The 13,176-nt window shown below is 34.7% G+C and overlaps 1 protein-coding gene across 1 annotated transcript in view; it reads left to right on the forward strand.

Annotated features, from left to right (window-relative positions):
• Positions 1-13,176, forward strand: part of GRTP1 (growth hormone regulated TBC protein 1) — a 33,002-nt gene that overhangs the window by 12,965 nt on the left and 6,861 nt on the right. The window contains exons 4-5 of the mRNA XM_026707375.2: positions 666-790; positions 6,206-6,302. Coding sequence (XP_026563160.1) covers positions 666-790; positions 6,206-6,302 — 222 coding nt within the window. The remainder of the gene's footprint in view (positions 1-665; positions 791-6,205; positions 6,303-13,176) is intronic.

Below are 13,176 nucleotides of genomic sequence, written 5' to 3' on the forward strand. Positions count from 1 at the left end.
TTTATCCCTTCAGATATAGCTACTGTGTATATTCATACAAGTTAGTCTTTGCTCACAGTTTTTAGGAGTGATATATTTCTTAAAGCTAAAGTGATTGCAAACAAGTAAATTTACTGAATTTATTGAAAAAATATTTTTGAATGACTTTGACACAGAAATGCATCAATTTAACAGAGGCAGGTTTTTCAGTCCCTTAATTTCATTTCATGTCTGTCTATCTATCTATCTATCTATCATCTATCTATCTATCTATCTATCTATCTATCTATCTATCTAGCCGGTTTTGATTTTTAAGGTGCAGCAGTAAATGTAATTAAACCACAATCTTTTAAAAAATATAGAGAAATTATATTTTTATAATATAATTCTAAGATTCTTTTTACTTACTTGAAGTTAAATTCCATTCAAGAATTATTCATTAGGATGCATCTAGAAGTGCAGTCTGGCGAGAATTGATGGATTTTGTAGGATAAAAGAAAAACAAAGCCTACTAGAATTTCTCTAAAATGTTTGATGTAGGTTTTTACTTTTGAGCAAAATATCATATATGTTATCATTTGTTTAATCATAAATTCATGCAAAAGTTGGGTGCTAAAATTGGGTTCAATTCCCAAAACTTTGTTCCATGGATTAATTTTTAACATGTTTCTTTTTTCAAATTATAGACATAAATAGGACATTTCCAGATAATATAAAGTTCCGCAAAACTGCTGTTCCCTGTTTACAGAAAACACTCTACAATGTATTAGTAGCATATGGGCACCATAATCCTTCTGTGGGATATTGCCAGGTATGTAATACTAAAAATATGTTACTTTTGAGGTAGAAAATAATAGCAAACAAAATTCATGTCATTAAACTTTATTCTGTAGCGTCTTGAATGCTACTTATATTTCAACCGTTTAAGACATGCAGTCTAGTTATTTTCCAGTTTGAACCTCTTTGGAATTACATTTGAGATTGAGGATCGCCTACCCAGCACTGGAATTGGGTTTAAGGAAATGTACCATGCCACATACGTCTCAGGAGCTATGAACTCTATCTCTACCAGTTACAAGTGATAGCGGACAAGTGAGAATGTGCAAAGCATGTCACTGAGAATGCATTCTATGTTTTCTCTGTTTTATACACTTTTTTTTTTCCAAAGATTTTTTATTGTTTTTTGACATACAAACAAACAGACAAAACATAAAAACATCAGCTCCCCCATATTTATATACAAACAGTGAGTCGGTTGGTTCATCAGTTTTGTGCACTCATCTCATAGTCACAATTGCAATTACCTTGTATAATAACTCTTATTGTCAATACAAACTTATAAATCATAATATCACTATTAAAAAAAGAAATTTGACTAGACTTTTGTACGATCATGCCTTTGTGAGATAACTATATTTTAAATAATTTATTCTAAAACAAATCATATAATCGTGCCAATTCTATCCTAAATAAGAGAAAAAAAAAGAAACAGAAAAATATTATATAAATATAATATCCAGTACCAAAAAGAGAAAAGAAAAATAGAATCAATATTATTCCTTATTATCTAACATTTCTATTTTTGTATTTCATCATTCAACCATTGATAGAAAAGATCCCAAACTATATAAAATTGTTTATCTTCTTGCTCTCTGATTTCAAAGTCAATCTACTCATCTCAGCACATTCCAATATTTTCTTTATGACTTCTTCCTGCAATGGAATTTTCTCATTTTCCAATTTTTGCAAATACAATCCTAGCCGCAGTCAATACATTTACAATCAAATATTTCAGCTCTTTACTATAAGCATCTGGTAAAATTCCCAGTAAAAAAAGCTCCGGTTTCAAGTCTATATGCTTCTTTGTCATTTTTTCCAGCCACATGCGGATTTTAGTCCAATATTTTCTAGCATCCTCACAAGTCCACCACATATGGTAGTATGAACCAGGTTTCTGATGACATTTCCAACATTTTTCCGATTTGTTCTTGAACATTCTTGCTATCCTTGTCGGGGGGAAAATACCACCTGTAAAACATCTTATACAAATTTTCTTTAAAGGCTGTAGACATTGTCATTTTATAATTTTGCAACCATAATTTCTGCCATTTCTCTAAGTCAATCCCATATCCAAAATTCCTCCCCCAAGCAATCATAGTTTCTTTAACTTGTTCTTCCTCCAACTTAATTTCCAATAAGTAACCATATAATTTTTTAATCACCTTTTCATCAGTACCCATCAAAATCTTATCTAAATCAGTTTGTTTATCATAAAATCCCTCTGCTTTAGAATCCTCATAATACTTTGAATGTATTTGCAAATATGAAAACCAATTCATCTGTATACCTTGTTCCTCTAATTTTTGCATCGATTTAAGTTCACCCTTTTCATATAGTAATTCCCCATAGCTAACTGTTTGTTCCTTTTTATAAATTATAGGGTAAGAAAACGCTTCTATCGTCGATAACCAAACTGGAATTTTCAAATAACATTGTTTTCTTGTCTTCTCCCAATTTAACCACAGAGACTCCCGTATATAATGTCTTCTAAAATACCCCTGTGTTTTGGTTCCTTATACCATAAAAAGCATGCCAACCCAACAACAAATCATGACCTTCTAATGTCAACAATCTAGTTTTCCTTAATGTTATCCATTCTTTAACCCACATCAAATTTGCAGCTTGGTAGTACAACTCCCAATTAGGCAGGCCAAACCCTCCTCTAAATCTAGCATCCTGTAAAAGCTTTAACTTTATCCTTGCTTTCTTGCCTTGCCATATATACTTCAAAACAATTTTATTTAAATCCTCAAAATATTCTTTTCCAAGCCTAATTGGTATTGTTTGAAACAAAAATAAAATTCTGGGTAGAATGTTCATCTTAATTGTTGAAATCCTTCCTATTAATGACAATTGTAGGTTTTCCCGTTTTTTCAAGTCTTGAGCTATCTGTTGTTTAAGTTTAATATAATTGTTCTCCTTTAATGTACTACATCTTTCTGTTTTATACACTTTTGATCATATTTGAGTTAAACTCAAATCACTTGGAATAAGTCTTACTGGTTAAGTTCATAAACTGTCCTGAGTAGTAAACCATGATTGACTAATCCACAAACATCGAGTGTATAATGTGCTAAGACAAACCAGATCAAGCATATTATATTTAAATATATTTGACAGACTTCAAATGAATGGATATTATCAAAACAAGATTGCAAACTAGGCTGTAAATTTAAGCCAGTAACTTTTTAATGATTAGGATGAGAGCCAGTTTGTATAATGTTAAGGCACCAGGCTAGAAAGCAAGAGACTGTGAATTCAAGTCCTATCCTAGCTATGAAAACCAGCTGGGTGATCTTGGGCCAGTAACTTTGTCTCAGCCCAACTCACCCAAGAAGGTTGTTGTGGAGAAAATAGGAAAAGGAAGGTATGTTGGATATGTTTGCCTTGATTTATTTGTGAAAACAATAAATGCAGAATATGAATGAATAGTGTTTTGGGTCTCAACATTTGAATACCATCATTTTGGTGTAGCAAGTAAATCCCTATTTCTTCTTTAAAAATTCAGGTTTCACAAACAGGACTCTTCCATTGGGGTTAATCAAGCAAAAGGATTTTAAGAGCTTATAAATATTATTGAGGCAGGGCATGGGCGACCTGTGTTGTACCATTTGATGATTGTAAATCGTTGAATGGGATTAGTTACATGACTTTACATACATACGTTCCAGAGGTGGTATTCAGCAGGTTTTAACCAGTTCTGGACAACTGATAGCAGAAATTTTGAGTAGTTGAGAACCGGCAAATACCACCTCTGACTGGCCCCACCCCCATCTATTCTCTGCCTCCTGAGTCCCAGCTGATTGGCTGGGTCCTTTGCTGCCCTGCACAGGAGAACGGACCTGGAAAGCAGGTTAGTGGGGTGGAAATGGAGATTTTACAGTATCCTTCCCCTGACATGCCCACCAAACCACACCAGGCCCACCAAGCCACGCCCACAGAACTGGTAGTAAAAAAAATTGAATCCCACCTTCCTTGTCCCAGTAGAATTGCCTTTTTGTTGATACAGTAGAAAAGAATCTGGCTAAAAAATAGTTTTAGAGCAGCCTTTCCCAATTGATGTCCCTTTAGCATAGTCATGTAAGTTGGGGTGATGATATCCAGAATTCCTAGCCATTGTTGTCAGTTGGAATATCAGTTCCTCTGACTGAAACCAGTAAAGTAAAAGATAGATCTAGGTTCTCCACCTGCCCGGGTGAGCCATTCCTCTCTCTCTCTCATTGGTGAAGCTTAATGGAATAATTCTTCCTCTTTTCCAAAATTTCCCACTACTAACATACATTTTCCCTGAAGGAGAATATGAGAGGCAATCTGTGTTCTCTCCTGCAGTGAAGGCTTGACAAAACCAATCGAGTTGGACAACCAACATTCTGTGCATGAAACATTTTCTCTGTTCAGGATGCAACAGAAAGGCAATTCCCCACCACCAAGTAACTAGTTGGCCTATATGTTCCCCTATTAAGAAAGTGCCCACAGGTATTTTAAGTGGAACACTTGCATGACTGACTGACAATTTTTGATTGCCTTGCACTTTCCTCAAAGGAAAGGCAGAAGACATGAAAAAAGGATTATTCATACGAGTGTCCTGTTAGAGCAGGGATGTCAAACTCCCAGCCCACGGACCAGATGCATCACACACTGACCACATCCACGCCCGGTTTAGTGAAGGGGAAAAACACTGTGAGTTTAACATCCCTGTGCTAGCGTGTCTGCAGAAATTAACTCTAGCAGATGTGGAAGTAGGAAAGGATTTGTCTTAAAGCCATACTGTCCAGGTGAGTGGGTCTGGTAGTCCAAATTAGGCTTGTTAACAGAAAACTCCTATCCCTGTCCTAGAATAATTATCATGAATTCATTTTACCATCATATCATTTCAGTAGATGGGGACGATAGCTTTGGAACACACTGTTACTATATTCTTCAAAATATTTGGCAAATCAGCGCATCAGTTAGAGAAAATCTGACAATTATGTGCTTTAGAGAAGTTGAAGCTTTTTCAACTGGATAAAATATGTTGAATATTACAGGCAGCCAATTATTCCAAGTACATAGACGTTTCAAAAGCAATAGAGTGTATGTGATTCTGTGTAATTTAAGATTATGTTTAAGGAATTTTTAATTAGTTCCCAGTACAGAAATGTTATTGTGACTGACAGCTAACCTATTTCAGGGAATCTTGCAGTGAGCATTCCTTTAAAAGAATTGGACAAGCTTGCTTTGCTGTTTTCTTCAACGGTACTAATAGAGTTTTGTACTGGCGTGCATGGTTAATAAATGCACTTGCTCTTCAAACACCCTCTGAGGGGTAGACCTTTGTAGTTCCTGTAATCAAATGCCAAATAGTCACCATGGTTGCTATTGTCAAGAAAACTAGCAGCACAACTGGAGGACAAAATATCCCAACCACATAGAACCCTTTTCATACTGGCTGTTGGCTTTTTAGAAAGAGGAGATGGGGGAAGGGAGGCAAGGTTTGAAGAAAGTCAGATGATTATTAAGAAACTTGGAAACTTAGGAGAACAGCTGATTCTGTTTGAATGACCTGAAATATTTCATAAAATAATATTGTCACTTTGACTTTGGCATTGTTTATAAAATTAAATTTTGAAAAATATAATTTTTCTGTTTTAGAATTCACTGGAAAGATCAAGAACAATTAAGTGAATTAAAAGCTAGGAGAATTAAAAAGACAGCGAGAAACTGGAGATGCATTAAAGATTAAATCTAAATGAATGCAAGTGATACTACTCTTCCTGAATATTTTAAAACATACAGCTCACACTTCAAAAGCTACAGCATTACTCAACTTTGTTGCAAAGTAATTTTTGATTAGTAAAATTTCATCAATATATAGAAACTGTCTATTGGCATAGTCACCAGTCTATAAGCTCGTAATAGGGCAAACACAAATTTTATACTGATAACAGAGCAATTTTTAAAAATTATCCCAGATCCAAAGAGATCAGTTTCCTGTCTCTAAAGTGCTTCTGTTGGATATGTGAGCAGAAGAAAGTTGAAAGGATTCCTGTACTGCTTAACCTGTGAAAGATTTTTAAGTGTGACATTAAACATGGAAATAAAAAATATTTTGCTTTTTTCTTTTTATTTCATTCTTTTGACACTCTCTTTTGACCTGAAATAAATAGGAAATTCATATTTATTTCAGGGCATGAATTTCATAGCTGGATACTTGATTCTTATTACAAGGAATGAAGAAGAATCATTTTGGTTATTAGATGCACTCATCGGCCGAATATTACCTGGTATGTCTGAATCTCATTTCACAATTCATTTCTTATGTTTCCTGTTTCCTTTAAGTGTGCTTAATAGAAAGGACTAACTTTGCTGTTCATGTAGACGCATTTTGGATTCCAGAAGTCTAAATGTATATAAGGTACCAATAGTAATGCATTGAGAATTTATTCATTTTACACAAATAGCACATTTATGTCAGAAACTGCAAAGTACTGCATGTACTCCTTAAGTTTACCTTTATACAAAATAAATACGACGTTGTTTGCATCTTGTGATCAATTTTTTTTTAAAGGAGACTTTTCAGTATAATTTTGCTCTCTGTGCGGAAATGGGGTGCAGAGTTGTATGCAGAAAGATTTATGTGCAGTCCATTCTCAGCTATGTTACTATTTTTATGAGAAGTGGTTTGAAAAAAATAACAAGCTGCTCTTCTAAAAGTTTGGAGACATTTGTATAATTGTTAAAATGGATCAGCTGGAGTTTTTCGTGGATCTGGTAGCTTTACAATAGCTTTTCAAATATCAGGCTGCTAGATAATACATTAGGTGATCTAAATGTATTGCTGACTGTAGCTTAACTACTAAAAACAATGATTCAAAACAGTGATTGGAAGCCAATGGTTTGTTAAAGTAGCCAATTTTGATAGATTATGTTGGACTATTTGCAAAATAGATTACTCAAAGAACATAAAAGCATTTGCCCTGAGGAAAATCATTGGCTTGACTTTTAATTTGGAATAGTGGTCCTTGTTGTTCTACATCAGAAGAACATTTTACTCCCAGAATTCCCCTGCTAACCTGGCCATCGCTGGAAATTATGGAAATGATATCCACATACATAAAAGTTGCCCAAGATTGGGGAAAACTGTTGTACATTACAGCTTTTTGAAACACAGTATAAGAAAGTTAGCATAGGCTCTGTAATCTGCTTCTATATATCTGGTAAACTGATGCTGCTTTTCTTACTATTAGTTCATTTCCATAGTACTGTCAAAGTAAGGAGGAGTTTTTTTGGATGGCAGCATAAAGTAGTATTTGGATAAGTTATCTGATGTCTTTCAGATAGAAGACATAAAATCCTTTATTAACGATTTATTTAAAAAAATAATGACATTCAACAGGATGAGGAATGATACACTGCCAGAATGTTACACTTCATTCTTAGAATCTAATCTACTCATAAAGTTCATGAGGTAGGTGTTTGCATGAATAAGCTTGGAGCGAATGTGAAAATTAGATGGAGTCTATTTTTTACATACCATAAAGCTATTACAGTTAAAGTCAACATGAAATCAAATATAGATATTGTAGAATCTATTACACTAGGCTGATTATATTACATTAAGAAAAACATTCAGCATCGGTTAACTATTAACTATGTGTCCAGAATGTGTCCAGAATAATTCAATTATTTCTGTTTAATTCATTAGTTGCTTTCAAAAGCTACCACTAAAAATTTGACCAGCACAAGAAGCACCTTTGTATCTTTATCAGGTGGCAAAAATGTACATTTGAAATTAAATCTGTGTTTGTACATTTTTAAAATAAACCAGATTAAATCCTTGTGAACTATTACATAAAAATTACAGATTAGAAATGAAATCCATTGATCCAATTTTGATATCGAAACAAATATTTGTAGAATATAAATCCTTTCAAATCTTTATTCCAACACATGTGGTGATAGGATATTTAATCTAGTGTTAATAAAAGCAATTTGATATTATGGTCATTTGGAACTGATGCCAAAAATCCATAAGATGGATAATTTAATTTTGTTTATTTAGTTCCTGCATGGAAATGTCCCATAATCCCTTAGTCCATGTTTGTAACTATAAGCTCTTTGAGAAAGGATACATACATCCCTTAGTCCATGTTTGTAACTATAAGCTCTTTGAGAAAGGATACATACATCCATACATGCATACATGCATACATACATATACATTGTGTATATATGTATGTATGTATCTGGGTTGGAGGGAGGAGTGTACATATGTGTTAAAGCATCAGAATGAACTTTCAAGCATGGGGATGTGTAGACTAAATGCATAAACTGAGGAATAATTTACTTTTGATTATGTGCCATCAAGTTGATGTTGAATCTTAGCAACTACATAGATACTTTCTCTAGGATGATCAGGCTCTAATATGGTGTGTCATGTCTCCTAATTGTGTGCCAATCACATTTGTAATGAAGTCCATTCACCTTGCTGTGGGTTATCCTTTCAACCCCTCTTTCGTTTCATCTTCTTGGCATTATAGACCTCAGAAAAAAAATAGGTCTTTGCATAATGTGTCTAAAATATTATAATTTCAACCCATGTATTTGTGCCTTAAGTCAGTACTATATATTGATTTGTTCAGTTATCCATGAGTTTGTTTTATTGATTATCCATATTCTTTTACATCATCAATATTCAAAAACATTAATATTTTTTATTCTCTGCTTCTTTAATGAAAAGAAGCACCCATCAGTTTATTTTTGTTATCCTTCGGCTTTGAATAATGCTTTTTTTAATTCCTTAGCCTTTTTTATATAAAATAAATTTTATTAGATATAAACCTTAAAAACAGTGAACGTGGTGTCTCTTCTTTGATATACATTTCTGTCCAATCTTTATTTATTCCTTAGCCTTTTCTAACCCCACCCCGCTTGAACAACTGTAAATCTCATTCCAAGTAGGAGGTTAATTTACATTGGATGATCCTTAGTACTATTTTGCTTGCATGTGAAGAAAACCTTTTCTTCTGCATCAGTGATTGAAGTACAAACTTGGATGAATTTGGTCACTGATTGTGCTGTAGCCAAGATCTGTTCTTGCCATAAGCACCCTGTTTATGAAAAGGCACCTGTTCTTTCTTTTTCATATCCTGAGTAACAGTATGATTTTTCTGACTAGAAGTGCCCAATGCCGGTCCATTTCAATTCACTGATGTCTATGATGTGTCAACCTGTAGTTGATTCATTTCATTTTTTGCTGGGTTGCGTTTTGCTGTGTTCATGCGTCTTACGTTTCATGTTTCTACAGGTAATCCTTGATTTATGACCACTATTGGGAGCAGAACTTACTAAGCTTACTAAGCAATGTGGTTGTTCACTAAACAATTTTTTTACAACCTTTTTTTCCTGGGGTCATTAAGCAAATCAATGCAGTCATTAAGTGAATATGGCTTCTCCCATTGACTTTGCTTATCAGAACTTCCTGGGAAGGTCATAAATGAAAGTCACGTGACTCCGAGAAGCTGCAAGCCCTGTAAAATACATGCTGGTTGCCAGGCACCTAAATTGCAATCTTGTGATGATCATAAGCAGAGGCCTTCAAACTTGGCAACTTTAAGACTTGTGAACATCAACTCCCAGAATTCCTCAGCCAGCTATTCTGGGAGTTGAAGTCCACGCGTCTTAAAGTTGCCAAGTTTGGGGACCCTGATCATAAGTATGAGAACCCAGTTGTAAGTCACTTTTTTCAGCCTTGTCATAACTTTGAACGGTCTCTAAATGAATGATCCTAAATTGAGGCTTACCTGTACTGTAATTTTGTCTTCACAATTTGGGTTTTTGTTTTTCTGATGGCAGCATCCACAAGTAGAAACCCAAGGGCTTTAACTTAATCATGTCATAAAAATTCATATTCTGAAAGAGTTTTTTTTCAGCTGTGTGTTGAGTGCCACCTGACTGCTTTCATCTGGCACTATATGGTCAATTCGTATGATTTTCCTGGTGAAATGCATTTCCTTTTCCCATGTAGCATGAAATGATGCCGTTGCCATTGTCACTGAAGTGATCTCCTGTCCCAGCATCTCCCTATTTTGCTGCGGACCAGTGCAGGTACCTGATTGCTTGAGCGGGACCTTGGGGGACTCTGCTGGGATTATATACTTCTGAAAATATCCTAGTGTTCTTCACTCAACTGTCCCAGGAATATTCCCACCAACCCATGAGGACAGCACAGTAGGTGTTGGGTGGGGATTCTTATATGTTGAAAAAGTCTGAACCTATGTAGACAGTATTAATTTGCAAAGCACTTTCTTTAAAAAAAGAAGAAGCCCTCAACTATATTCAAAATAGAAAATTGACAACAGGAGATATTAAAGGAGGATAGGAAAATAGAAATTGAATCCATTATTTCCTTTATCTTTACTGCTTAAAACAGTTTTCTAAGCCAAAGCTGACTTTCATCTGTATGTCAGATGAATTGAGACAAATGAAAACAATGAGAAAGTATGCCAGTCCAGATAATATCCAATCAGAAATTCTTCAAGAGCCTAATCATGAAATTGCCGTTCTTTAAAAAAATTTTTTTTTAACATTAACCTCTGTTCTCAGGGCTTATACATAGCCGTTGTGACCCAATTCCTATGTCTTTGAGGATCAATAAAGGAAATAATCCCATTAGCTTAACATCTGTTTCAAAGAAAATAACTGAAAGGAATATCAAAGAAGAAGCAAGTGAATATGCAGAGGAATGAGATTTGCTAAAAAAGCAAGGAGTCTTGTTTCACCAAATTTTCAAACGTTTAGAAGGGTATAAAAATTCAGTTAGATAAAGATTGTCCCATTAATATTGTTCACGTGGGTTTAAAAAAGCCATTATCAAAATTCTTCAAAGACTTCTGACCAAACTGAGCTGCCATAGAATAAGTACTTATCCAGATTGGCATCTGTTAAAAATGGGAAATGGTTAGATTAAAAGGTCGGTTCTCATACTGGGGGAAAGTGCATAGTAGAGAAAGTGGTGATCTGGAGATCATGTTGGACTGTGAGGTGTCCATGTTTGCTAATAAGACCAAACTATTCAAGGTAAAATAAAAAAGCAATCTCTAAAAAGATCTCTCCAAACTTAAATGGTCTTCTAAATGGCAAATGCAGTCAGTATAAATAAAGCAATACACACTCAAAGAATCCATTTTTAATACATCGATGGTGTATAAACTGGTAATAAATGCTAATGAAAGGGTCTGGGAATTACAGTTGACTGTCTGATAAAAATAACTGTAGTTGTTATGGGATAGGCAGATGTTGTTTGATGGTCTTAAAGGAATTGTTGCAGGATGTAAACTGTTCAATTGCTTTTGCTGATGATAATTTTGTCAATCCCTATGATGTTCAAGTGTTGTTACTATCATTAACATTAATCCTAAATAGGTAGTAGATTTGAAAATTATGGTGAGATCATACTTAGAATATTGTGCATAGTTCTGGTCACTGCATCAGAAGAAGAATACAGTTTGGCAGAGCTAGAAAACATTGGGACAAAAGTAAACAAAAATTATTGGAATCTGAAAAATCCTTCCCATAAGTAGAAGGAAAGACTACTACTGCTGGTTGTGTTGAATACTGTAGGGCTACACAGCCAACACTTAAGAGGTGTTCTGAAATAACGCAGTGATACTTGATACCTTATAGGACCTTGGGTAACTAGAAGTTAGGGATGCTATAAAAATACTAATACACTAAGGACACTGAAGTGAAAACATTTGGGAACCTCTACTCTATTGTCTTAACATCAAAGGAATAGTATTAGTCTTCAAAGTGGCATGTAATTTATGCAACTGTTGCTTTGTGTCTCAGTTAAATATCTCAGATTATTCCATATCTTTTTATAACCTCAGTCTTCTCTTTGTACTGAAGTTGAAAAGTATTATTTCTGCTTTGCTTTTCTTCGGTTTTTATACCTCTATTTTAGAATGTTTAAAACTCTGCATGCACTTCTGTTTCTGTAGAGTAGATGTTCAAAGGAGATGTATTGTAATTCTGTTAGACTGTAGACTCGGCATATATATTTCCATTGTTGAATGCAATATGCAAAAATGTGTATATACAATTCCCTTCCCCTCCCCCTGTGACTCCAGAATTGGATTTAAAATTGTAGTTCAACACAGTTGCTTGAGACAATTCTTCCATTTACCAGATTGAAACAAAGCAGTGGGTTATTTTGGTTTGTTAAAAAATCCAGATTTTGGGGAGGGCGGGAGGAAATGAAGGACTGGAGAGTTGGAAACAAAAAACAAAGAGAACACATCCTATGTAATCTTGTTCTGTACCATGGAAAGATTGACAAAATGGTCAAAAATAGAGGAAGACTGCAGTTCATTGACTTTTCATATAGACTGAATTCTTTATTTGTGGATGAACCATATGTAGCAATTTAAGATCCATCTTTCAAAATGTGGGTCCTTCCACAGTTCATCAGATTTTATTTATTTATTCGATTTGTCAATTGTTTACAAGACAATAAGTATAAGTGTATACATAGTTATGAATACATGAAATGGGTACATATAAGAAAAATAAAAGAACAATAGGACAGGGATGGTAGGCACATTGGTGCGCTTATGCACGCCCCCTAGAGACCTCTTAGGAAAGGGGTGAGGTCAATAGTAGACAGTCTAAGGTTAAAGCTTTTGGGGTTTGGGGAAGAAACTACAGAGTTGGGTAGAGTATTCCAGACATTGATCACTCTGTTGCTGAAGTCGTATTTCCTGCAATCAAGCTTGGTGCGGTTAACCTTGAGTTTGTATCTATTGTGTGCTCTTGTGTTGTTATGGTTGAAGCTGAAGTATTCATTGACAGGTAGGACATTGCAATGTATGATTTTATATACCATGCTTAAATCAGACCGAAGACGGCGTAATTCAAGGTTTTCTAGTTCTAGAATTTCAAGTCTGGTGGCATAAGGCATTCTACAACGAGTAGAAGAGTGGAGAACTCCTCTACTCATTGTGAAAAGATTGTGAAATGCTATAGGATTTATTTGTATAAATACAAGGACAGGACGATCCTTAGTGTTGAGTGTTTTGCATGTAAATAAACTTTCCAGGTTATTCAGCTAAGATGATCGAAGGCCTTCCTGCATGTCAGAGTTTTCAGCTGTCTTAA

The sequence above is a fragment of the Pseudonaja textilis genome, chromosome 8 (genome assembly GCF_049901715.1).
Source record: "Pseudonaja textilis isolate UNSWEBS1 chromosome 8, rPseTex1.2, whole genome shotgun sequence".
In the NCBI taxonomy this organism is placed as follows: domain Eukaryota; kingdom Metazoa; phylum Chordata; class Lepidosauria; order Squamata; family Elapidae; genus Pseudonaja; species Pseudonaja textilis.